The sequence below is a fragment of the Pelophylax lessonae genome, assembly GCF_965119305.1.
Source record: "Pelophylax lessonae genome assembly, chromosome: 6".
Taxonomy (NCBI): Eukaryota; Metazoa; Chordata; class Amphibia; order Anura; family Ranidae; genus Pelophylax; species Pelophylax lessonae.
Genome location: NC_138773.1, coordinates 228679018 through 228706833, shown reverse-complemented (window position 1 = coordinate 228706833; position 27816 = coordinate 228679018). Strand labels below are relative to the sequence as shown.

The 27816-nt window shown below is 42.5% G+C and overlaps 1 protein-coding gene across 1 annotated transcript; it reads right to left on the bottom strand.

Moving 5' to 3' along the window:
• Positions 1 to 838: 838 nt before the first annotated feature.
• Positions 839 to 24579, bottom strand: SPP2 (secreted phosphoprotein 2; the record flags this gene model as incomplete). The annotated part of the gene is given in 7 exon segments (XM_082260891.1): positions 839 to 1001; positions 4884 to 4935; positions 12735 to 12845; positions 18989 to 19117; positions 19236 to 19378; positions 24482 to 24560; positions 24562 to 24579. Coding segments are annotated over 7 exon segments (636 nt in total). The 3' UTR covers positions 839 to 897.
• Between the last annotated feature and the right edge of the window lie 3237 nt (positions 24580 to 27816).

The window sequence follows — 27816 nt, the reverse complement described above, 5'->3', positions numbered from 1 at the left end:
ATTCTGTGCAGCTATTTTTGTGATCCTGGCATACCTGTCAGATAAGGCAGCCAGGTTCCTGATCTCAATTGTAGCAGCAACACAGAACCACAACCTCTTCTGCTGATTGGACACTGAGGCTGCAGCAACACACTGATTAGGCAATTTGTGAACTTACTCTCTTCTTCTATACTTTAATCATTTTCAAACTAACCACATGTTAATGTGCAAGACTCTACTTGGCCTCTAATGCTTGTCCTCACCCTCCCATATGACTGCTGTAAAGGAGATTTCATGAAAAATGCAAGTAGTTAAACTGTTTGTGCAAAAAAAAAAAGAAAAAATATATGTATAGTGTATATTGTTTTTTAATGACACATATCTGCATTTACTGTCATTTTTTATGAATCATTTTCAGATATAAAAGCAACATCCTCAACTTGAAAACTTTATTTAAAAAAAATACAAAAAGATCTGATCAAGAGACTCTTGCATCAAAACTGTGGCCAGTTTTACCTTGTTGGCCAAGGAACTTTACAGGTTAGTTTATTGTACGTTTATTATATTGCCTTTAGGTTTTCCGAGGCGCGAAAATATCAGATCTATCTAGATCAGCAATCCCTGTTATTGTATATCAAAGTAGCAGCAGGCACCCTACAGCTAATTAGTTAGGATGGGTTTGATTTTTATGGCTGCTGGCTATTGTTTCTGCATAAGATATGGCCAGTGGCAGAGTAGAGTAGCCAACCTTCTTCCTCCCATCCCTCTACAATATGATTGTGGTTGACGTAACCAAGTCAAAACCACTCAGTGTAGAATGAGTGAACAATTTATTATGCATTAAGGAACTCTGATCTCATTAGGTATCAGTAGAAGGTTTTAATATTATGTAACGTATGTAAAGTACACAACACACATCTACTCGTTGAGAAAATGGTCTAAAGTCCTATCTTCCTCCTCCCAGCGTGGGTTCATCATCTGATTCCTCTTTCCAAATGGATCCCATTGGGATGGAAATCTCTCTAATGAACATGTTAAAAGAAAAGAATGTATTATTATACGAGCATACAAATTACAGACTACTATCACAGTGACAGAAGATAAATACCGCACTATAAGGACACAAACTCACTCACAAAAGTGACAGTCCATAAATTTTGTATAACCCAACCCTTATGGAATCTCCCAGCATTCATCTTTTTTCTTCAGCATTTGTAATGCATTTTTATTGTATCCCTTAATCCTCAAAGGAATTTGCCTCAAGACATCTACATATAAGCTGATCGTCAAAGAACAGGCTGGTTAAAACCCTATCAAAAGTTAATAGCATAACTGTCAGGAAAAAAAAACAGTTCCCTCCATCATGTGTTTTGTTGGAAAAAAATGTTATTGGTAATGACCATTTGATAATATTCTGGCCTGGACTTACAATCTGGAAACGTTATTGTCTAGACAGGCTGGTCTGTCTATTGGTTTTAATAGACTACTAAAAAGAGAAATCAAAAAGCAAAAAACAACATGCTTTGTCTCCAGAAGATACAGCTGGCCGAGCATATTTTAGTATGGTATATGGGAATCGTCACAATAAGATGAATATCATGCCGATAACATACTGTGGTGTGTTTAGAAACCTTAACCTTACATTATGCCTGAATCAGGATGTTGGTCCCTGTAACATATTTGCCAATGTATTCAAAAGTGATCAATAGTCATACAAAAAGGATTGTCTTAGCAATAACCTCATATACAGTGGGTATAGAAAAGAATCACGCCCCTCCCTGCCCAAATTTAAAATAATCACAATTTGTTGCTTTGTAGCCTGAAATGAAGACAGACACAGGTTTTGTTTTATCTAGCCATCTAGCCATATTTACTCAGTGCAACCTATAACATCCAACACCAACATGTCAGAAAAAAAAATCAAAAACAGAATCACAGAGTTGGAAAAAGGATCACCCCCTCCTAAAAATTACTTGTACACTCAATCAGGTGTAGCTAATCACCTTCTCAATGACACACAAAGTCAGTTGGCTTTCAGCTATTATCATTTTGATTAGCTCAGTGTGAAAAGAGCTTTCCTGGAGAATTTCAGTCCCTGGTAGTGTAACTGAAGCAAACAATCAACTATGAGTGGCAATACACTGTCAAAAGACTTCCAGGACTTGTGGATAGGCAGGAGATGGATACAAAACTATTTCAAAGGCTTTTTCAATGCCTAAAAGCACAGTGAAGTCTATTATTAGGAAGTAGAAGGTAATTGGTACAATACAGACCCTCCCTGGATCAAGACATCGCTCCAAACTGGATAAAAGAATCAGGAGGAAACTGGTCAGAGAGGCTACCAAAAGGCCTACAGCAACTCTGAAGGAGTTGCAGGAATTTATAACAGAGAGTGGTCCTTGTGTTCATGTGACAATATCACAAATTCTCCACAAATGTGGCTTGTATGGAAGGGATGCAAGAAAAAAAGCAACTCCTCAAGAAAGGCCACATGCAGTCACAACTGCGCTCTGCCAAAATAAATTTTGAAGATTCTGGGGTCACATGGAGAAAGGTGGTATGGTCAGATGAAACTAAAATTTAATTATTAGGCCTCAACCTCACTCGATATGTCTGGCAGAAATCCAATACAGCTCACCCTCCAAATAACACCATTCCTACAGTAAAGCATGGAGGTGGTAATATCCTGTTATGGGGGTGTTTCACTGCAGCAGAGACTGGAGCACTTGTCAGGATAGAAGGAAAAATGTTTGGGGTAAAATATGGTGAAATTCTTGAGGGATATCTGTTGCCCTCTGCCAGAAAGTTGTCAATGAGAAGGTTTACCTTCCAACATGACAATGAAACAAAGCACTCAGCAAAAATAACCACACAGTGGTTGAAGGAGCAAAAGGTGAGTGTCCTTGCATGGCCTAGTCAGAGCCCAGACTTCAACCCCGTTGAAAATCTCTGGAATGACTTAAAGACTTCAGTCCACAAACGGTCACCATCAAATTTAATTGAACTTGAGCATATGTGCAGAGAAGATTTGGCAAATATTGCAAAGTCTAGATGTGCAAAGTTAGTAGAGACATATCCCAAAAGACTAAAGCTGGATACAACAAAAATGGTGTCTGTCTTCATTTCTGTGTGCAAAGCAACAAAATGTGATTATTTCAAAGGGGCGTGATTCTTTTCTATACCCATTGTATGTGTGATTATTCACAATTTAGTGAAAGGGGAGGCAGGGTCACACTAGACCAGAGGACATTCCTCCACTCAAAAGCCTGTCTGACAAGTTGCAAAGGAGCGTCACTCAACTGCTTTCATAAAAATATCACAGCAGAGCAGCCTTCGAATATTGATACTATATGCTTAGGTACCATAGAAAAAGTATTTATTCAGCCTTGAGAAAGTTTAGTGACATATAAAAGAGCTGGTCTTCATATGTTCATTGTTCAGTCATATATAAGTAGCTCTGGTCAAATAAAACACTTTGTTTATTTATTCATTGAAAAGAAGACTTTTTTTTGCAATCTGCATTCAGAGCCAATCATTGCAGGTAATCGCTCCATGAGTGATTACATGTAAATCGCCACGATTAGCTGCAGGAACTGTCAGCCTCTTATTGCTGGCCTGCTGGATTTCCTGTATGTAATTGCTAACTGCCCCATTTCCAAACATGTATGAGGCCTTAGTTTGTTTCTTGCAGAGGTAATATTAACAAAAAAATAAACAAAAATAGACCGACAATTTTGAAAAAAAAATATATATATATTTTTTACTTTCTGCTATAAAATATACCCAATAAAAAAAATGTAAACAATAAAAATTTTCACCAATTTAGACCAATATATATTCTGCTACATGTTTTTAGTAAAAAAAAATCCCAATAAGCGTATATTAATTGGTATATGCAAAAGTTACAGCGTCTACAATATATGGGATACATTTATGGAATTTTTTATTTATTTTTTATATTTTTACTCGTAATGGCGGTGATCAGTGATTTTTACCGGGATTGCGACTGACAAATCTGACACTGGGTGACACTTTTTGGGGACCAGTGACACCAATACAGAGATCAGTGCTAAAAAAAAGCAATGTCACTGTACTAATGACACTGGCAGGAAAGGGGTTAACATCAGGGGCGATCAAAGAGTTAAAGGGGTTTCCTGGGAGTGCTTGCTAACTGTGTGGGGGGTGTTTGACTGGGGAAAGGCAAATCGGTGTTCCTGCTTAGCAGAAACACAAGGATCTCCATCTTCCCCTCTGACAGAATGGTGATCTTCCTTGTTTACATAGGCAGACCTCCGTTCTGCCTCTCTTGGAAACGATCGCCAGGTGCCGGTGAACATCAGGTCCGCAGGGTTGCCCTGCCGAGGCATATATGCGTGGGGGGGTCTGGAAGAGGTTAAATGAACTGAGAAGCTGATTGGTTTCTCTAAAGAATTTTGACAAATTTACCCTCTCTTGCTTTCGTAAATAAACCCCCATTTGACCAGTTATTTACCCATATATGTATTCTGGAAATTTAGCAACAGGAAGAAGAAGGAACTGATGTCCTTTTTTAGGATCTGAAAGGGAAAATGCTGCAGAACTTCTGAGAAAAAGAACTAGGGTAGGGCTACATGGGCAATTTTTACTTTGAGTGACTGAAAAAAAATCTCTATTGAGTGCTATGGGTGGAGGATTGTTAGGAGATTAGTCATAAAATAATCTCAGAGGGCTACACTTGAACATAGAAACGGCTCCAGACAGTGACCAAAGGGTTGGGAAGATAAATGAAAATGCTATGCAGTTTGCTCTGCAGGATTCAGATGTGCTTTACGTAGGACAGATGGGATGGCAATTGGTAGTGATTGATGATATCTAGCAGGGCCTGGGGGTAATCAATGGGGGGTAAATTGCTAATCATTTCTCACCTGGATTACTCCTTATCCTTCCTTGAGGTGAGCTGGGAATTGTCCAGAATGTCTTGTGTCATGAAAGAAAAGGAACAATATATTATACTAAATTATGTAGTTTACAAATGCTGCAGGCTTAAGAGAAATGCTTTATAGAAGGCTTTTTTTCCATTCAATTTTATAGGGCAATTTATTTACACTCACCGGCCACTTTGCTAGTACCGGGTTGGACCTCCCTTTAGCCTTCAGGACTGCCTTAACTGTTCGTGGCATAGATTCTACAAGACGTTGGAAACATTCTCAGAGATTTGGATCCATATTGACATGAAAGCATCACGCAGTTGCTGCAGATTTGTTGGCTGCACATCCATGATGCAAAGGTGCTCTATTGCAGGGATCTGAAAAACTACGGCCCTCCAGCTGTTGCAGAACTACACATCCCATGAGGCATTGTAAAACTCTGACATTCACAGATATGACTAGGCATGATGGGAATTGTAGTTCCTGAACAACTGGAGGGCCATGGTTTGGAGACCCATGCTCTATTGGATTGAGATCTGGTGACTGTGGAGGCCATTGGAGTACAGTGAACTCATTGTCATGTGCAATAAACCAGTTTGAGATGATTTGAGCTTTGTGACATGGTGCGTTATCCTACTGGAAGGAGCCATCAGAGGATGGGTACACTGTAGTCATAAAGCAGGGGTGGGGAACCTACGGTTCGGGGGCCATATCCGCCCCTCAAAGTCATCTGGTCCAGCCCCCCATGCAGCTGAGTCTGTGTCTCTCAGCTGATCTGTCAGAATGGAGCCGATGCTCCCTGTATAGTTCCTGCTCCATTATGACAGTCTGAGTGAGTCACAGGCGGAGTGATATCAAATGCACTCCGCCTGTGACCAATACAGGAAACATCACCTCTTCCTCCAGTGTGGCGCTGCTACACTTCTCCTAGCCAGCATTTCCCGCCAGCAGCACACACAGCAGTACCAGCCAGAGCCAGCAGTACCAGCCAGAACCAGCAGTACCAGCCAGAGCCAGCAGTACCAGCCAGAGCCAGCAGTACACACAGCAGTACCAGCAGTACACACAGCAGTACCAGCCAGAACCAGCGGTACCCACAGCAGAACCAGCAGTACCAGCCAGAGTCAGCAGTACCTACAACAGTACCAGCCAGCAGTACCTACAGCACAGTACCAGCCAGCAGTACCCACAGCAATACCAGCCAGCAGTACATGCCAGCAGTACCCGCCTGAGCCAGCAGTACCAGACAGCAGTACCAGCCAGCAGTACCCACAGCACAGTACCAGCCATCAGTACCAGCCTGAGCCAGCAGTACCCACAGCAGTACCAGCCAGCAGTACCTACAGCACAGTACCAGCCTGAGTCAGCAGTACCAGCCAGCAGTACCCACAGCAGTATCAGCCTGAGCCAGCAGTACCATCCAGCAGTACTTACAGCACAGTACAAACCAGCAGTGCCAGCCTGAGCCAGCAGTACCCACAGCAGTGCCAGCCAGCTATACCCACCAGCAGTACCTGCCAGCAGTTCTTTTCAAAACTTACCACCACAAAAAAGTCGACTGCGCTCCAGACTGACCGACGCAAACCTGGAAAACCTGTTGCGAGTAGCAACATCATCAATACCAGCTAACATCACACACCTCACCATCACATTAGGGGTGAGTTAATTAAATGTTTGACCAAATATAACAGGCAAATTTTTAAGGTGATAATTTTGTACGGCCCCCGAATGGTTTTATAAATACCCAAATGGCCCTTGGCAGAAAAAAGGTTCCCCCACCCCTGTCATAAAGGGATGGAGATGGTCAGCAACAATACTCAGGTAGGCCTTGGCATTTATACAATGTTCAGTTTGTACTAAGGGGCCCAAAGTGTGCCAAGAAAATATTCCCCATGCCATTACACCACCACCACCAGCACGAATCATTGATACAGGCAGGATGGATCCATGCCTTCATGTTGTTTACGCCAAATTCTGACCCTAGCATCTGAATGTCGCAGCTAAAATCGAGACTCATCAGACCAGGCAATGTTTTTCCAATCCTCTATTGAACAATTTTGGTGAGCCTTTGTGAATTATAGCCTCCATTTCCTGTTCTTAGCTGACAGGAGTGGCACCTGGTGCAGACTTCTGCTGCTGTAGCCCATCTCCTTCAAGATTCAATGTGCTGTAAATTCAAATGGTATTCTGCATACCTTGGTTGTAACGAGTGGTTATTTGAGTTACTGTTGCCTTTCTATCATCTCAAACCAGTCTACCCATTACCTTCTGTCCTCTGACATCAACAAGGCATTTTTGTCCACACAGCTTCTGCTCACTGGATATTTTCTATTTTTCTTAACATTCTCTGTAAACCCTAGAGATGGTTGTGTGTGAAAATCCCAGTAGATCAACATTTTTTAATTCATACCAGCCCATCTGGCACCAACAACAATGCCACCACGTTCAAAGTCACTTTAATTCCCTTTCTTCCCCATTCTGAGGCTTGGTTTGCACTTCAGCAAAATGTCTTCACCACATCTAGATGCCTAAATGCATTGAGTTGCTGCCATGTGATTGGCTGATTAGCAATTTGTGTTAACAAGCAAATGAACAGGTGTACCTAATAAAGTGGCCGGTGAGTGTATACAGTATACTGCCTATTTGGGCCATGTAAAATTCAGGCCTGCAAACAGATTTCATATGCAAGACTAATTATATTTAAAGGTCATCCGTAGATACAGAATGGAATGGTTAAAACTCCAGTCAGGTTTTTTTTTTTTTTTTTTTTTAGTTTTACTGTCTGTGTCTTATCAACAGGAAACTTAAATGGAAAACTCTCTAAAAGTAGTGAAAATCTTCCGCTGGGTGTTCCCTTTGGAAGATATCTCTCTACATCCTATTCTGGTGACAACTCTAAAATTTTGGATTTTCTTTGACTTTCTGTACTCGACAGAATTACTGCCATGACAAATATTGAAGGTGGATCTCTCCAGCAGGGAACACAGACAGCAATAATATATTTTTACTACTGTATCCCAAAAAAAAAAAAATGATTGCCCTTATACGCACTATAACCCCGCCACTTTCAAAGTCTGCAAACGTCCGGATGTACAGTCTCTCCACACTCATCCCCAGCTTGCTGCACAAAAATAAATGTATTCATATTTATTTATGAAACACAATTCTGGTATGAGCAAATATTGATTGTTTAGCATGATCAGTTAAAAGCTGCCAGAATTTATTTATCGCTCCAAAATGGATAAAGTTGTCCAGTTGGCAACTTCCTTGTGTTCTTTAGAAACGATATTTTTCAATCTAAAGCAACCTACACATGTGCAAAGCCTCATAATTAGCACTACACAAGCATTGCCCCATGCCTCTTAACCACTTAAGCCCCGGAAGATTTTACCCCCTTCCTGACAGGGCCTATTTTGCGATTCGGCACTGCGTGACTTTAACTGACAATTGCGGGGTCGTGCGACGCTGTACCTAAACAAATTTGATGTATTTTCTTCCCCACAAACAGAGCTTTCTTTTGGTGGTATTTGATCACCTGTGCGATTTTTTCATCATGCGCTATAAACAAAAAAAGAGCGTAAATTTTGCAAAAATAACAATATTTTTCACATTTTGTATATGAAATTCCCCCCCAAAAAATGTAAAAATCAAATTTTTTTAACATTTTAGGCCAATTTGTTTTATGCTACATATGTTTGGTAAAAAAAATCGCAAAAAGCGTATTTTGATTGGTTTGCGCAAAAGTTATTGCGTTTACTAACTAAGGAAAAGATTTTTGTCATTTTTGTTGTTTTTTTTTTTAACGAGTAATGGCAGCGATCTGCGACATTGCTGCGGACAGATCGGACCCTTGACTGACATTTTTGACACTTTTGGGGTTACCAGTGACATTATTACAGTAATCAGTGCTATACATATGCACTGTTACTGTAAAAATGACACTGGCAGTGAAGGGGTTAACTTTTTTTGAGAGGGAGGGGTTAAGTGTGTCCCTAGGGGCGTGCTTCTAACTGTGATTGGATGTGGCTTGAGGTGTAAGAACAGAGATCAACGGTCCTACATAGCAGAACCGTATGATCTCCATTCTTACACAGGGAAGAATGACAGGCGGCTGTGTTTACATTAGCCGCCTGCCCTTCTCCCTCTGTAACGGACAATCGCGAGTGCCCGGCGGACATCGGGTCCGCCTGGCACACGCGTAGGGGGGGTCCGTGACCGAGCGGGAGCGCGCCTCCCTAGAGCCTCACAGGCTAGCGACGTAGTCCTACGTCGCTTTGCCTGTGAGGGGCTGACCGCCGCAGTAAATAGCCGTGCGGCGGTCGGCAAGTGGTTAAGTGACACTAAACTTTGATTAACGAAATATACAGTATCTCACAAAAGTTTGCACACCCTTCACTTTTTTGTAAATCTTTTATTATATCTTTTCATATAACAACACTGAAGAAATGACACTTTGCTACAATGTAAAGTAGTGAGAGCACAGCTTGTATAACAGCGTAAATTTGCTGTCCCCTCAAAATAACTCAACAAAGCCATTAATGTCTAAACCGCTGGCAACAAAAGTGAGTACACCCCTATATGAAAATGTCCAAATTAGGCCCAATTAGCCATTTTCCTTCCCCGGTGTCATATTAGTGACTCGTTAGTGTTACAAGGTCTCAGGTGTGAATAGGGAGCAGGTGTCCTAATTTGGTGTTATTGCTCTCACTCTCTCATACTGGTCACTGGAAGTTCAACATGGCAACTCATGCAAAGAACTCTCTGGGGATCTGAAAAAAAAAATGTTTCTCTACATTACGATGGCCTAGGCTATAAGAAGATTGCCAAGACCCTCAAACTGAGCTGCAGCACGGTGGCCAAGACCATACAGTGGTCTAACAGGACAGGTTTCACTCTGAACAGGCATCACCATGGTCGACCAAAGAAGTTGAGTGCACGTGCTCTGCATTATATCCAGAGGTTGTCTTTGGGAAATAGAAGTATGAGTGCTGCCAGCATTGCTGCAGAGGTTGAAGGGGTGGGGGGGTTAGCCTGTCAGTGCTCAGACCAAACGTCTTACACCACATCAAATTGGTCTGCATAGCAGTCATCCCAGAAGGAAGCCTCTTCTAAAGATGATGCACAAGAAAGCCCGTAAACAGATTGCTTAAGACAAACAGACCTAAACCCTATTGAGCATCTGTGGGTCATCCTCAAACATAAGGTGGGGGAGCGCAAGGTCTCTAAGACCCACCAGCTCTGTGATGTCATCATGGAGGAGTGGAAGAGGACTCCAGTGGCAACCTGTGAAGCTCTGGTGAACTCCATGCCCAAGACGGTTAAGGCAGTGCTGGAAAATAATGGTGGCCACACAAAATATTGATACTTTGAGCCCAATTTGGACATTTTCACTTAGGGGTGCACTCACTTTTATTGCCCATACGTCTATTTCCCAAAGACAACCTCTGGATATGACGCTGAGCGCGTGCACTCAACTTCTTTGGTCGACCATGGCGAGGCCAGTTCTGAGTGGAACCTGTCCTGTTAGACCACTGTATGGTCTTGGTCACCGTGCTGCAGCTCAGTTTGAGGGTCTTGGAAATCTTCTTAAAGCCTAGGCCATCTTAATGTAGAGCAACATTTCTTTTTTTTCAGATCCTCAGAGGATTCTTTGCATGAGGTGCCATGTTGAACTTACAGTGACCAGTATGGGAGAGTGAGAACAATAACACACAATTTAACACACCTGCTCCCCATTCACACCTGAGACCTTGTAACACTAACGGGTCACTAACATGACACCGGAGAGGGAAAATGTCTAATTAGGCCTAATTTTGACATTTTCACGTAGGGGTGTACTTACTTTTGTTGTCAGCGGTTTCGACATTAATGACTGTGTGTTGAGATATTTTGAGGGGACAGCAAATTTGCACTGTTATACAAGCTGTACACTCACTACTTTACATTGTAGCAAAGTGTCATTTCTTCAGTGTTGTCACATGAAAAGATATAATAAAATATTTAAAAAAATGTGAGGGGTGTACTCACTTTTGTGAGCTACCGTATATTCTATGTGATATATTCTATGTGTTCTTAATTTAAAAAAGTACTTTCTATTACTCTCAGTCTCTTCCAGATCTCCAAATTACTTTTTTTTGGCTGCTGTAATCAACTACCTGTTAGAGGGTGGCTATGTTTGTTCTTGGTCCATGGTCCCAATGTAAGTAAGAGTGTAGCCTCCCTCTTTTTTATTCCTGAGATGGCCTATGGGCTATGGACCAGAGACTATGGGATGTGTAGTGTGCAAAGAGCAGTGCACAAAACCGCAACAAATATGCACTGTTCTTTTCAAATGCATGTGAGAGGAACAAGGAGAGGTTCAGGAGCTCACAGAGGATGCTACAAGGAGGCAGAAAAACATTGTAAGAAACAATTTAATGAAAAATACATTACATGGCCAATAAATCATATGTGAACTTTTATCTTTTGAAACAACCCATTCAGTTTAAAATAGTAATGAATGGCAAAACATTTGTGCATCCATTTTTTTTTTCTTATAAGTGATCACATAATCTCTGTTTATAACTGCATTAGGAGCTCAGGGAGCTTGGGGGGGGGGGGGAGAAACAGCAGCAGACTGATCTTCCCAGTGAATGACAGGAAACTGATCATGCTGGGAAGGATGCGCTTTCATGCCTAGCAAAGACAGTTTGAAATAGGCAGGCAGGGGGACTGGCAGGATCCCCCAGGTATTTCACACAAGGGAAGAAATTCAAAGAGAACAGGATACTTTTAATTACAAGTACATGGTACAACAGGTACATATCAGGAATAGAACATGAAATGTTGGGATAACATATTCTTTAAGTAGTGAATATGTATAGATTATTTTTGAAAAACAAAGATAATGTTTAGTGTCACTTTAAAGATCCAGATGAAAACATAAACAATATACCGTATTTATCGGCGTACGACACACACTTTTTCCTCCTAAAAATGGAGGGCAAAACACCAATGCGTGTTATACGGCCGATATATTAAAAAAAAAAAAAAGAAAGCCGGGCAGCGCTGAGAGGCAGAGGGGGGCGGACCAAGCAGAAGGAAGGACGAACGATTGCTGTCATAGGAAGTCCCGCCTATCATAGGCGCCGGGACGTTAGATGACAGCAGCCGCTCGTCCTCCCTTCTCCTCAGCCCGGCCCCACCCCCTCTGCCTCAGCGCTGGCCGGCTTTTTTTTTTTTAACTATATCACCGCTCTGTGCATTGGTGTGTATATATATTTTGCAATGGCGCTGGCGAGGCTGCTTTGGGGACACTGCGCTGGCGAGGCTGCATTGGGGACACTGCGCTGGCGAGGCTGCATTGGGGACACTGCGCTGGCGAGGCTGCTTTGGGGACACTGCGCTGGCGAGGCTGCATTGGGGACACTGCGCTGGCGAAGCTGCTTTGGGGACACTGCGCTGGCGAGGCTGCTTTGGGGACACCGCAATGGCGAGGCTGCATTGGGGACACTGCGCTGGCGAGGTTGCTTTGGGGACACTGCGCTGGCGAGGCTGCATTGATGGACACTGCGCTGGTGAGGCTGCATTGATGGACACTGCGCTGGTGAGGCTGCATTGATGGACACTGCACTGATGAGGCTGCATTGAGGGACACTGCGCTGATGAGGCTGCATTTATGAACACTGCGCTGATGAGGCTGCATTCACGGGCACTGGTAAGACTGCATTTGATTAAAAAAAATGCTGTTTATTTAAAATTTTAGCTTTTTTCCTAAAATTTCCCTCCTAAATTTGAGGTGCGTGTTATACGTCGGTGCGTGTTATACACAGATAAATACGGTAATATCCAAACTTTTTTAATACTTACCTCCTCGCTGCTGTGAGATTCAGATGACGAGGTAGTGTAGAGGTTGCAACGGGCTTTTACAACTAAAGCTTTTTTACGGGATACCATTACTTGACTTTCACACGGTGTTTCCTATAATCAAATAAATGATAATGATCCGGGGCACCATATGTGAGATGCCTCCATCCCTGAATACAATACAATACAAAGTATACAATGTCATGGGACTTTACATGAGGCAAATCACAGTAGTAGACATAATTAATAGTTTATTACATAGTAACATATTTCAGGTTTACAATAAATGAACAAGATACAATTCCATTCATAATAAAGAAGATAATGAGCTGATCTATAATGATCCCCATTAGAAGTCTTTGTAGATGAGCGCGTAGGGTACGGCGTGCTGACGTCACTGCGCTGCCCTGAGGATGGGCTACACGAGAGCCGGCCGGCCGGCTTCCTGATTATGCAAGTTTTTATCTGTATCATGTAAGTGGAATTTTACATTTATTTATTAAATGCTGTACAGTATCACACTATCGAGTCCACTTCTTTTTTCTTGTACAAAAGTTTTTATTTTGAAAAAGGCAGTGACATACATCAAGAACACGATACATGTGTACAATTGGATAAGAAAAACTGGAACGCAGAGAAATCGATAATGGCAGAACATGTTACAGACACAGTACGTGCGCCAACTGGGAAACAGCACGGACCAAACTATAAATACTGTCAGGAAAAGGTTCATTACGTTCCAATAAGCAAACAAAGGCTGGGCCTGAAAGTACCAAGCCAGAGAGGAAAAACACCAATACGAGACAAAGGAAAGAAAGAAAAGCGTGGAAAGATAGGACAAACAATAAGAGAGGCGACAAGAAAAGAAGTTAAAGAAAAGATGGGGAAGAGGAAGGGGGGGGGGAGAAGGGAAATAGGTCCTGCGGGGTGTGCGCCCAGGAGGCATTTAAAGAGAGAGAAGGGTGGTCTGGAATCTAGAAGGGGCCACTGTCGAGATCCAGGGGTCCCATACCTTAAGAAACTTAGCGTGAGTATCAGAAACTATCGCAGTCAACTTTTCGTTAACAAGAATATCATTCATACGGTTTTTGGCCGCCTCAAAACTAAGCAACGGGGTCTTCCAAGATCGGGCAATGGTCAATTTCATAGCCGTAAACAAGTGCTGAGCCAACTGTCGCTGTGCACGAGTCATATCAGGTATAGGCTTACACAAGAGAGCCTCGTACGGGTCCTTCTTCAGGGTGACTTGAAGAATATTACGGAGCAAGGCATAAATCCTAATCCACAGTCTGCGCACCCTGGGACATGTCCACCAAATATGTGCCATAGTCCCCTCCTGAGCGCATCCTCGGAAGCATAGGGGGGAATAGGCGGGTATAAATTTAGCCAGTCTGGCCGGAGTATAATACCATCGGTAAAATACCTTATATGCATTTTCCAGAATCAAGACATTACGGGAACACTTAGAGAGAGCCGCCGTCATGTGCTGCCAATCTTCCCTGTCTAAACCGCCCCCCAATTCTAGTTCCCAGTTAGAATGATAGGCCGTGAAGGGGGGTGTATCGCAAGCGATGATGGAGGCATATAGAAGGGATATAAGTCCCGGTGAGTGGGGCCGTGCCCTACAGATGCTTTCAAATGGCGTCAGCGTATAGGGTAAGGGTCTATGCTTAATGAGTTGCTGAAGAAAATGATGGAGTTGCATATAACGAAAATGCTCTCGCAGAGGTATATCATGCGAGGAGCGAAGGGCCCCAAAGGGGAGTATCTTCGTGGGAGTAAATAGCGAGTGGACATCCACAAAGCCATGGTCAGTCCACCAGGAAAACACCCGCGGATTAGTGAGACCAGGCAGAAACATAGGGCAAGGGAAGAGACGTAGTAAAGGCAAGTGGGGTGAAATCAAATTAGCGGAGTACTTGACGGAGTCCCAGAGGCGGAGAGAATGTAGGAGGCAAGGACGTAAATCTGGCGGTCGAAATTTAGGAGGGAGCCAAGGAATAGAAGAAAGGGGGACTGGGCTAGCATCTGCCAGGTCAATCGTGGCCCATAGTGGTAACTGGAACGTGTCATGCAAATGAGAGAGAGGGGCTATCGACGCCGCGGTGTAGTATGCCTTCAAGTTCGGTACCGAAAACCCCCCAGAAATCCTCCGAGCATACAGAACGCGTCTATTAATACGGGGTCTGGAAGAACCCCAAATAAATTTCAGAATCTTGCGTTGATGAATACGTAAGATATGAGAGGGGATCGGAACCGGTAACACACGGAAATAGTACAATAGTTTAGGAAGATAGGTCATACGAACAGCAGTGATCCTGCCAAACCAGGACAAGGAAAGGTGAGACCAAGAAGAAAGCAAAGATGTCAAATGGCGAAAGAGGGACGGATAATTAACCGCATAAAGACCTTCATACGTAGGAGATAGTTTAACACCCAAATAGGGTAAAGCAGGGTGCCACTTGAAAGGAAAGGCTGCTTGAAGGGCCACCACCTCGTCAGGAGGCAAGGTAACTGACATCGCATTCGATTTGGCAGGGTTAATATGCAGGCCAGAGAAAACAGCAAACTCATCCAGCAAAGCCAGGAGATTAGGCAGCGAAATCCTAGGCGAAGTAAGAGACAGCAAGATATCGTCCGCAAATAACGATATCTTATGCGGGGAGCCTGCCACTTCAATGCCCGAGATGTCATGATGGGTACGTCAGCTAAGGGTTCCAAGGCCAGGACAAACAGCAGGGGGGACAACAGGCACCCCTGCCGCGTACCCCGGCCAATGGAAAAAGGGAGCGACTCGAATCCGTAATATCTGATACGGGCCTGAGGGGAATCGTAGAGGGCAGCAAGCCAGGACAGAAAGGAGGGGCCGAAGCCAAAGTGGCGGAGAACAGTCATGAGATAAGGCCAAGACAGGGTATCAAAAGCCTTAGTCACGTCTAGGGACAAAAGCATAGTGGGTATACGTCGTTGAAGGGCAAAATGCTGAAGTTGAATAATCCGCCGAATGGCATCCCCTGCCTGTCGGCTGGGACCGAAGCCAACCTGATCCTTCTTGATCAGGCGAGGAAGGAAGGAATTCAGGCGCGTAGCCAGTATTTTGGTTAATAGCTTCATATCGATATTGATAAGCGAAATTGGACGAAAATTAGCCCATGAAGAGTGATCCCGATCCGGTTTGGGTAGCATGATAATGTTGGCTGTTAACAAGTCTGGAGTAAGGGATCGGCCGTTTGTTACAGCATTGAACATCGCTGTCAGATGAGGGGCTAGGACAGTAGCAAACTTCCGATAAAACAATTCGGTAAAGCCATCGGGGCCAGGTTTCTTCCCTATCTTCAGTTCCTTGATGCATTGTAAGACTTCGGACTCCTGAATATCGCGATCCATAAGAGTTACATGAGAAGCCGAAAGCGTAGGTAAAGAAACACGTTGCAAAAAGGCATCCGCAGCGCGAGGGTCAGCCTGTGCTGGGGCCGAATACAGCCGAGCAAGGCGACTACGGAATTCTTCCAGGACCCGAAGAGGGTTACTAGTGAGCACATTGTGGCGAGTGCGCAAAGTGACGGGGTGAATTTAGGGGCAAAAGTACGTAGTCTGTTCGCCAACATCGCGTTCGGTTTGTTACCATATTTGTGCTAATGATATGTTTTTTCGTCTTTGTGTTTTTCTGTTTCCCTTTTTGTCCCTGTCTCTCCTTCTTGTGGTTCTCTCCTCTTCTTCTCCGTCTTGTTTCTTTCCCTTCCCAGGTCCTGTGGGGCGGTCGATCCGGGGTAAGTTGCTCTTTTTTTTTGTATTCTTTTTTAAATGACGCTTAACTGGTTATCCCTGAATGTGCAGGGGTTGAACTCCCCCCAGAAGAGGGTTAAAGTTTTTCGGTTCCTCCGCCAGAAGCGTATAGATATAGCTTGTCTTCAGGAAACCCATTTTTCCTCCTCCTCGCACCCCAGATATTTAGATGCTCATTACCCACAAGTTTTTCTGGCGACTGGTCAAACTAAGCAACGGGGGGTATTGATCGCATTTCGCAAAGCTGTCCCCTTTCGCTGTGATAAGCAAATAGCGGACCCTGAGGGCAGGTACCTCTTGCTCCAGGGCCTCCTTCAGGATACTGAGGTGACGATTTTGAGTTACTACGCTCCCAACTCTAATCCGGGCCCCTTCCTGTCCCATGTCTGCTCCCTTCTCATGTCTCATGCCAAGGGCACTCTTCTCCTAGCGGGTGATTCAAATACTGTACTGAACCCTTCCCTGGATAAATACCCCCCTGAGAGAGCTGCTCCTTCGTCTGCTGCCAAGCGCTTCGTCTCCTCCTTGCACTCTTCTGATTTTGTGGACCTGTGGCGTGAGATGCACCCCAATGGTAGGGACTATACACACTACTCCCACCCTCACTGTTCCCACTCCCGTATTGATCATGTTTTTATGTTGCGGAAACACCTTCCCCTGGTTCATTCTGTTTCCATCCTGGCCGTCCCCTGGTCGGATCATGACCCTCTACTGGTGGAATGTAATTCCATTTTGAGTATGCCTCAGCGTTCCTCGTGGATAATGAATGACTCCCTGTTGTCTCTTGCGGATATTCAAACTGAGCTTTTATAAGCTTCCACTGAATACTTTGATCTCAATGCAGGCTCGGTCTCCTCCCCAGTGACACTGTGGGAAGCTTATAAAGCAGTGCTGCGAGGTCGGGTTATCCAGATAGCCTCCCAGCGGAAGCGGGAGCGGTTGAAGCTCCAGCAAGCGCTGGAGGCTTGTTTGGAATGTCTTTCCTCCGCCTTTAAGCAGGCTCAGACTCCTGCCAATCGCAGATCACTGGCTCTTTGCCGGACTGAGCTGGATTTATGTCTCACTGATAAGGCAGAGAGGACCTTGCGTTGGTCTCGCCAAATGTGGTACGCCAAAGAGTCCACTTCTTTTTTTATGGTGTATTGGAGCTCCATCTTGTGGACAATACTGGCACTACTATCTACTTCTGGCTATAACCTGGGGGTTTGCTGAGGTGGGGATCTCTTCAGCGTGGCGCTGTGAGGAACCATTCATAGAGGCTCATTTTATACCAGAATCTGGTAAGAAGACATGCATGTCACTTGTGTGGGAACACTGTGGTGAATAATATTACAGGATCGTTTCCATTCACTTCACCCACTACCTTGGTTCTGGATTGCATTTTTGGGACTATACTAAGTTCTATTTATGGAGTAACCCCATTTGATTTATTTGTTCATTCATATTATTTATGTGTTTGTGATTGTCTACGGTCACAAATATTGCACTCCTATTATTTGTTTTTCACTGGTCATCAGATGTCCTTTATTGTTTTAGGTTTATTCACTTATTCATATGTTTATGATTTTAGTGGTCATCAGGTGTACGCGTACTCACTATCTTTGTTATCCACCTGGCACTTGGTGCTCATTTATTAATATTTTTTGGGTGAATTTCTATACTCACTCTAATACTATTATGATTGGTGTATTGCACAATACCCATCATTAGTTTTCACTAGCGCAGCTTATTTTTATTTACTTTCGTGCTTGGTGTTGTCTCACTTAAAGCTGCTGCTTTTTATTATCCTTTATTGTTAGGGCGGTTACCCAAATTTGACTTGATCTATAATGGATGAAGATGTAGATGAGCTGATGCATTCATTACAGATCAGCTCATTATCATCTTTTTTATAAATGGAATTTTATGAATTTGTATTTCTGAGGCACTGTTTTCTCTGTCTAAGTCAAATATAATTCATAGCAGCACTCCATTTTTCTGGGGGTCCTGAAACAAGGAGACTCCAGATATAGGGAGCACCCAACAGTTGTATTGGCCTCAATGCAGCAAAAGCTGTACAGAGCCATGCTTCTTTTTCTATGATATTTTGCCATCAGCCACTATTATTAAACTACTCATTTGGCCACAGATTTTTAGCACATTTCCTGCAGCTTTTTAAAATATATATTATATAAAAAACTAAGGTATATTGTACTCCTGATGTAATGAAAGTCCTTACAAATTTAGCTTGGGAGAGAGATATGATATCAGAAAATTGGTGCTGAGAATAATGGAAAGCATGCATTAGGTTGATTTGCAATTAAAGAACGCCTTTATGGTAAACATGTAAATGTTGGGGTGATTTGTCTACATAATTTTATCATTTAAATATAACCTTTGTGTCTAATAAAATTTGAATAATGCTTGTAAACGCAAAACAGACTACAGATCCCTTTGTATTAAGTGGCAGATAGGGATTATGCCGTACTCACCATGTATGGTCCAGCACTAAATTCACACTTTTTGGGGTCGATGGTTGTATCCTTATCACAGTCAGTTTCTCTCACACTAAATTTTAAATTTACTTCAAACACCTCTTCATCGCCTATTTTATATCTCATCTGCAACCAAAAGAAGTTCAGATTTCAATGAAAATTTGTAGACTTGAGACAGGGTTTTTATAGTTGCATTAGAGCAGAGGATGGACTCATGGTACTTAAGGAAACGTGTTTAACCCACCTGTAGTAAAGGCTTTATCCTTGTCACTTCAGTATGTGACAGCTTCAATAGGTTTCTACCCCAGGATTGACTATTCAGCTGATCAATGGATGCATCTAGCGCTCTGCTAAGAGCTTCTTGTCTGGCATTTAACGTTGGAAATCCTGAGGTTAATACATAAAATGTAGTGAATAAAAAGGAACTCCTCCTTTTAAACCATAAATGCTATGCCTATAAGGGCATTGACTATGTCAGGTAACATTTTGCACATACTGTGGGCCAATATTATTCTTTATATTGGCAGACCCCACAAAAGGGCTACAATCCTGTAAGTGAAATGACAGACTTTTACTTACAGCTATTAGAAACAACTCACAGGGGAGATGACCCACAAGAGATAAAAATACTATCATACATATTTTTCACTGGCCCCAAGGGAGACATTTGAGCTGGGTATACATGTCCGGTGGAGCGGGGCACAGACTCAGGGTGTCCCCCCTGTAAATGCTACATTCTGGAAGTCAAGATATGCAGCATAACGGGACAAGTGTACACAGAATGAGGGGCAGGTTGAAAATGAAAAGCAGAGGTGCTGTTCGTGGCAGTATTAGGGGGCATGAAGGTCCTGAAGAATATAGCAAGGGTGGGGCTGCATAAATTGGAGATAGGGCACACATGTCTTTTTTCTCCAGATGACCAACCAATAGAGTCACAACACACCTAGCAGATAGTTGACTTGCTGACAAAATCTTCTACACTTTCATTCTCCCAGGCCAAGAGCAGCCAGTTGTTCGTCAGCGTTACTAAGGCACCCTCTTCCCCCTCCTTCTTTTGAGGCTGTCCATGAACATCATACTCTTCTGTTACATCACATACAGCTTTATCACTTCCTCCTGTAATTTAGGTAATTTATGTGTCTTTAATGTGATTCAATAAAGCTTCATTAAAAGGCCCTCTCATTGCTGTACATTTATTTTATTTATTATTTCTTTGACAATAATACATTTCCAGACTTGTATAAAGTACTCGAAATTTCTACTTGAGTAAAAGTACAAGTGCTCGATCAAAAAATTACTTGAGTAGAAGTGGAAGTGCTCGCAGAAAAAGTTACTTAAGTAGAAGTACTAAAGTATTCAACATTTTTTTTACTTAAGTATTGCAAGTAGTTTTTTCAAAAAATTTGCTACTTAAGTACTAAAAGTAAAAAGTACCAGTAGTTTTGAAAAAAAAATTCTACTCAAGTACTGAAAGTAGAAGTACAAGTACTGTGTTATGTAGTTATTAAAGAAAGAAGTCAAAAGTTTGAACATCATATTGTTTTTATTATTTCAAATGATTTATTCAAATGATTAACCTGTGTTTGTTAGTAGTTTCTTGATGCACTTTAAGCGCTGTAGCACCATTTATTTGTTTGTTTCATATTTTCTTTTTATTGGAAAGATTTGGTATAGCAGCTTTTATTATACACAGCCTTTATTTCCGTATGCGCTGATTTACAAATGACATTATACACATTTTTTTGAGCTTTATGCAACCTACCATCTACTGTTCTGGCAGTGGTAATTTTTTTTAAAAGTAACGAGTAACTATGCAGCACAAAAAAAAAATACTTGAGTAGAAGTATCGAAATCATCGAAAAAATGTAGTGAAGTAAAAGTAGAAGTAGGAGAAAAAAATTCTACTCTAGGAAAGTACAGATACCGCATTTCGGTACTTAAGTACAGTACTTAAGTAGTTCTACTTTGTTACTATACATCTCTGTACATTTCCCAATGACAGTATTGACAAAACGAGGCATAGGAAGTCAGGCAGTTTGTTTATTAGCCCCACAAAAGGACAAATTAATTATCAAGTCCCCCCGTTCCTCCCCCCCCCCCTCCTCTCCCAAAAACCTCAATGGGGTTCGGTTAAAATGTCACACTTTGCAAATTTTGAGGATGTTTTACAAAAACTGGCTGTGAATCAAACCCCGGCAGATTTACTCATCCCTAGTCAACATCTAATTTCTGGATTGTGATGCTGGCTCAGGGATAACACAAAAGTGTAAATCCTAGTCCAACTAAAGTAATTTCCTGACACAGATAATTGCTTTTAGGCAGGTTGAAACTTATACAGTCTAGAGCCAACAGCTCACCCAGACTGGGGAAGGGGTTAAATGTTTTTAGCTCAGTTTCTGGGCTTTTGGTGCTAGTCAGCCAACCTGTGTTATAAAAAGGGGATGGCTGAAGCCTCATACACACGCGTAGAAAATCGGCAGGGAATTTTCATCCGACCACCGACTCCGACTTTTCGTCCGAAAAAAATCTGGCGTGCAGGCTATAAAATTTTTGTCCGCCGTCAAAACACGGCTGATTTTCATGCAGTCAGTATAGATTTCGACAGGGAAAAATCTAATGAGCAAGACTGGGCATGCTCAGAGAAGAAAGAACACAAAGAAAGCAAACCAACACATGACATCACTTCTGAAGTAGAATTTTGTCGGGCGAGAAAATTCGTGTGCAGTCTAGGCACATTCCAACCAACAAAACACCACTCTGGACAAAAGACGGACGATCGGTCGGCCAATAATCGTTGCGTGTGTACTAGGTTTGAGGTCCATGAGTTCCAAGTTGCAGGCTCCGGTGGGTCCAATGAGTTCCAGCATCACCTGGGAACGCATTTTTTGGCACTGCTTAAGGAACTGGAGTTTTCAGAAGATGTCCAAGCCATGGATAATGCCATAATGGACTCTCACCTCATGTAGGTATGCCTAGGCTACTACACTATTCTAGTTAGAATTAGGGAAAGGACGTTGTTCATATTGAATTGTTATCCTGCATTTCTTCAGTAAAGTTACATTAACCATTCTGAGCCTGGTCTGAAGTTATTCGAAGGGGTGATGATGTTCTTAACATATTAAAAAAACTTGGGTCTATGAAGCACAACAGGGTATGAAGTAACGCCCCTACAAAGGGTTAACTCTGCAAGACAAGAAAGAGGAGTGTAGTTGCTAAGAATAACCAAGACCATGTAACCTTACCTGGTAAGGTGACATATGCTCCGGTAGTGAGAGGGTCGTTTTATGGCTCCCTCCCTAGCGTTCGGTATCCAATAGCAACCAGATCTGAACCTGTGCTTCGGAGATCTATGGCCTGGTCACAAGGTACGGAAAGTGAAGGAGTTATGTGAGAGCACTATGCGATTGGCGGGACTCCATTCTGTTACTGGGAGTGAGGTAACAGAGGTACGGTGGAATGGTGGAGTAGGAACCGGTTCAGCACATCCCTACTAATGCAAACGTACAAGTTACAGTGTGTAGTGACATGGGACAAATTGCTTTGTAGAGGAACTCTGCACTTTATTACTGCACACAGTGAAGGCTCATCTCTAAGTTGGGGGCTGCCTTAATGTTAGATTTATCACATAACTGCAGTCTCCGCCTGGTCCTGTGCATTGATAAGCACGCTCTGTGTGAACGGTACCCCCAAGTGCATGAGCGCAGATGACCCCGTCTACATGTTTGCTGCAGCCTCTCACTTTGCAACTTGCTACAAAGTTACAATATTGCAGTCTGACTGGCAGGAAAAAAGGAATGATGGAATGCTTCCTCCTGCCTGCAATAGATTGCACAGCTAAGGCAGTTACCTGCCTGGAGCTCAAGGATTGCTTTAGTAACAAAAAAACTGCACTGATTTTTTATTTTTCTTTACCTTTTCGTTAAACTTTTGCTGTATACTGTGACATGTCAGTAATTATTTTTTGTAGACTTTTAAATATACTGAAAGGTTCAGTTTAATCAACCAACTGTTGTCTCTCTGTACTAAGTTAAAGGCATATACAGTAAAACCTTGGTTTGAGAGTAACTTGGTTTAAGTGCGCTTTGCAAGACAAGTAAAATTTTCAAATAAATTTTGACTTGATATACAAGCGATGTCTTGATATACAAGTAGCCTCAAGTCACAGCTGAGTATAAAAGAGAAGAGAGGCGCCTCTAAGTGTAGCAATATGGTTACATTTAATGAAGGTACAACATTTAGCAACTCACATTGTTGATGATTGGAACAGGCACATCTAAGGATGCAGGCATCCAGGCTAGTCCTTCCTCCGCACCGCCATCTACGTCATCCCTTCCATGCTGCCCTTCGCTTTCAGATCTCTTTACTGCAGGGTGGTCTTGCCGGTCAGGATTACAGACTGGCAGCCAGCGGTGCAGAAGATAGTCTATGTGGACAGCTTTACCCCGGATGCCTGCATACTTAGATGTGCCTGTTTTATTCATCAACCATGTGAGTTGCAAAATGTTGTACCTTCATTAAATGGAACCATATTGCTACACTTAGAGGCGCCTCTCTTCTCTTTTATACTCTGTAGCTCCTGTTGGATTTTGCTTCTAATCCCCTTGTGGAAGAAGCTATTTGTGGATGGAAATTTTATGGTTATATAACCTATCGCAATGCTATAATCTTTTTATATGGACTATAAACTGAAGGATTTATGAATAAATGGTTGTGGAACGAATCATCTGAGTTTCCATTATTTCTTATGGGGAAATTCGCTTTGATATAAGAGTGCTTTGGATTACAAGCATGTTTCCAGAAAGAATTATGCTTGCAATCCAAGGTTTTACTGTACTTCACAGATTATATATGAAGAAAACTGAGACTGATCTCTTTAGGAGTCACCATGGTAATTCTTGAGTAAAGATGAGCTATGTACTCTTCAAATTTCATGTCGGGGGTAGAAACTAGGTGATATAAGAGCCACACTTGCAGCATGGGTTTTGCTGTTTTATTTTTGTGCTATATTGCGTGGAGGGTATGGTTGACCACAGGGGGATCATACCAGCAAAGAAATAACTCCTGATAGAGAGCCCTGTTAGATGCCCACAGAAAGCTAGGTAAGTGGTAGATGAGGATTTGTTACAGAAGATATTAAATTATTGCTGCCTGATTCAGCCAATTTTCTCAGGTTTGAGTAAAGATGTGGATGTGCCCTCAGATTAGCACAAACATCTGGCCTTTGAACCTTGGTGGTGAAGCCTACTGGCTTCAAGGAGGTACAAGTAGGCCATCTATGTGTGCCACAGGTGCCCTATGCAACAAGTTAAAATGCATCCTCTCATGTAAATATCTTCTAGAGAAAGAGGGAGTTCGTTTTTCTGCATGCATGCCAAAATTAACTTGGAATAATATTAGACCACACATGTATATACAACTCTTGAAAACATCAGCTGCTGTGGAAACTGCATCAAATCTTATATTGTAAAAAATGTTACCTTGAAACTTTACCTAAACAGAAGGGAAAAATCCCAAGGAGAATGCCAAACTGGATCATCTTCATCCTAACAGAAGACAGAGTGGGGTCTTTTGTACCCGACAGAGCACATATATGTTCCTCCACTGTCTGGGGTCATTATAGGTAAATTATTAAGCCAACCTGTTTGTGACCTTCAGTCCCGAGGATTCTCAGAATCAGGTGATTCAAAAGTTACATGTTTGTCTGACTTTTTTTAACCCAACTGGCTTTGAAATTTATGTAGAGTTCTACTGTCTGTCAATAGTAATGGAAATAGTTTTCAAGGTTGTCTTTGGGAGTTGGGATCAATAAATTTGTAGCTTTAAAGTCCATGTAAAGTAGAACTGAAATCATTCACTATACAACTAACAAGTCGTAACATACTCTGACTGGAATTGAATGTAAATTACACACCAATTCTATCCAAAACTGATACAGTATTTCTGATATGGGTGCCCATTTGCCCCATCCTTTGTCTCACAAGGAATCTTAAAACTAGTCACTGACCAAAAAAATAAAACACCACCAGTATATCCGAAATATATATACACACATGGTATAAAACTTACCAAAGGGTACTCATAACTTAAAGCAGAACTCCAGCTTATCCTCTCCACAACAACAGATGCATTGTGCATGTTAATGAATCACAACCCTGCTGTCATTTTATGTGTATCTTACCTGCTTTAAATAGGAAGTAAACCCTCCTCTGCAACTTTTACCTATAGGTAAGCCTATGATAAGGCTTACCTATAGGTACTGTAAATATCTCCTAAACATGTACCGTTTAGGAGATATTTACCTTACATGCAGCCAGTGACGTCACTGGCGCATGCGCTCTGAAGGAACGGCCGCTGGTGCTGTTCCTTCAGAGCCCCGTGCCGTGACCATCAGCTCCCGCGCGCGTGCGCGGGAGTGACGTCACCGCGGCTCCGGCCAATCAGATGACCGGATGCCACGATCCCGGAAGACAGGCGACTGAACATGTTTCCCATCATACAGGTAAGCGGACGGCACGGCGGAGGCTCGTTCTAAGGTAAGTATTTCATAATGCGATGCATACTAGCTCATTATGTATTTCTCTTTCAGTTCGAAAAAAAAAATGTTTGTATGGGTTTACAACCTCTTTAACTGTATACAGCAGATTTCTGTTTCTGTGATGTCACTCCTTCTCCTGTCCAAATTTCATAGTTGGAAAAAATGACAAAAAGAGGGGCGCACCGACCCAGTGCATTACCACTAAAAACATTTACTCACAAAACAAGTGTGAATAATACACACATCGACATAATCAATATATAGCCTAGCCATAGCTGCTCCATGTGGGTCACTGCATGCCATCCAGCATCACGCAGTGCCTTGGCCACCTTGGAGACTTTATATTGATTATGTAGATGTGTGTATTATTCACACTTGTTTTGTAAGTATATTTTATACGTTTTACTATTTTAATAAATGTTTTTAGTGGTAATGCACTGGGTCGGTGCGCCCCTCTTTTTGTCATTTTTTCCAGTTTGTATCGGATACCCTTAGTCCTGAGGTGGCAGCAAGACCTTAAATCATACCCATCCAAGCCCGTTGGAAACATTCCTCTTTCTTCCAATATGCTGCACTTGACCGCAGGAGAATTGAACTACAAATTTCATAGTTCTCTGACTTCCTGTTTCCTTCCTTTACCAGTCCTGATACTAAATGTCCCATCATGCTTTGAGCCTCTGTAGTTTCAGGGCGGGCTATGGGAGTAACTTGTAGCAGTTCTGGAAGTTGATGTGAATCGGCCCGAATGCAGATTATTCTTCAGTATGCAAAGCAGGTGTAAATGTGTCATTCTTGTGAAAAAAAAGTATAGTGCGCTCAACACAATCATAAATATTAAACATATGACATCTGGGATGACCCAAATATTATGGTATGGTGAAAAACCATATGTGAAAATTCTTTATGCAAAAACATATAATTTATAAAAATCGTGAAAAAATATATTTAAAGTCCTCCAATTGATCCAGATAATCTCAAATAGCTAAAGATCAAGCTTCCATCAATAGTGGATCTTCAATCTTGCTAATCTTAGACCGATATGTGAGGGTGAAATAGAAGAAATAGCCTCTTACCAGATAACACTAAACAGTGAGCCTTATTGGTGAATAGACACTTTCCACACGTGAACAAATGAAATCAAGTGAGGTGACACCTCGGTGGTAGTGCAAACCAGAAGTATGTAGTGGGTAAGCATAAACCACTGTTGTTTACATGGATGCACCAGATAGAGGGTATCCAATGGTGGCTTCAATGCGTGGGCTGAATGTTTCTCCACTCCACCATATCCAACTCACCGATGTGGCTGGCGATACTGTACTCTAATGTATATCCCCATAACAAAAGATATAAAGTGCCAATAGTGCATTATCCTTTTAAAAAAACTTTATTAACCACTTGCCGACCAGTCATGTTGACTGTACTGCGGCAAAGTGGCTCGTTCCCATCCAGCGACGTAGACCTACGTCGCTGTACTCCTCACCTTGTGGGCGGCGCGCGCGCGCCGCCGGAGACTCGCTCCCGCTGTATTCGGTCACAGCGGGAGTCGGGCCAGGGGAGGAGCCGCTGCTCTTCCCCGATCGTCGGGGAATCGAGTCTGGAGATCCCCCCGCTTGTGTAAACAAAGCGGGCGGATCGCCTAAGTGACAGACAGGGTCAGATTGCAGGGTTCAGCATAGCTGAACCTGCGATCTGTCCCTGTGTCACACAGTCACCTCCCCCCACACACGTTAGTAAGCACCAGGCATACATTAACCCCTCCCTCTCCAATAAAATTAACCCCTTCCCTGCCAGTGTCATTTTTACAGTAACAGTGCATATGTATAGCACTGATTACTGTAGTCATGTCACTGGTACCCCCAAAAGTGTCAAAAATGTCAGTCAAGGGTCCGATCTGTCCGCCGCAATGTCGCAGTCCCGCAAAAAAAAACGCAGATCGCCGCCATTACTCGTTAAAAAAAAAAACACCAAAATTGACAGAAATCTTTCCCTTAGTTAGTAAACGCAATAAATTTTGCGCAAACCAATCAAAATACGCTTATTGTGATTTTTTTTACCAAACATAGGTAGCAGAAAACAAATTGGGCAAAAATTTCTTTTGGGGGGAATTTCATATAAAAAATGTGAAAAACATTGTTATTTTTTCAAAATTACACATGTGAGGTATTGCCACGATCGCCAGAAGGAGAGCAATAATTCTAGCAAAAGACCTCCTCTGTACCTCTAAACTGACAACCATTAACATTTTTTAAAGCTTTGCCTATGGAGATTTTTAGGTACCCTAGTTTGTTGC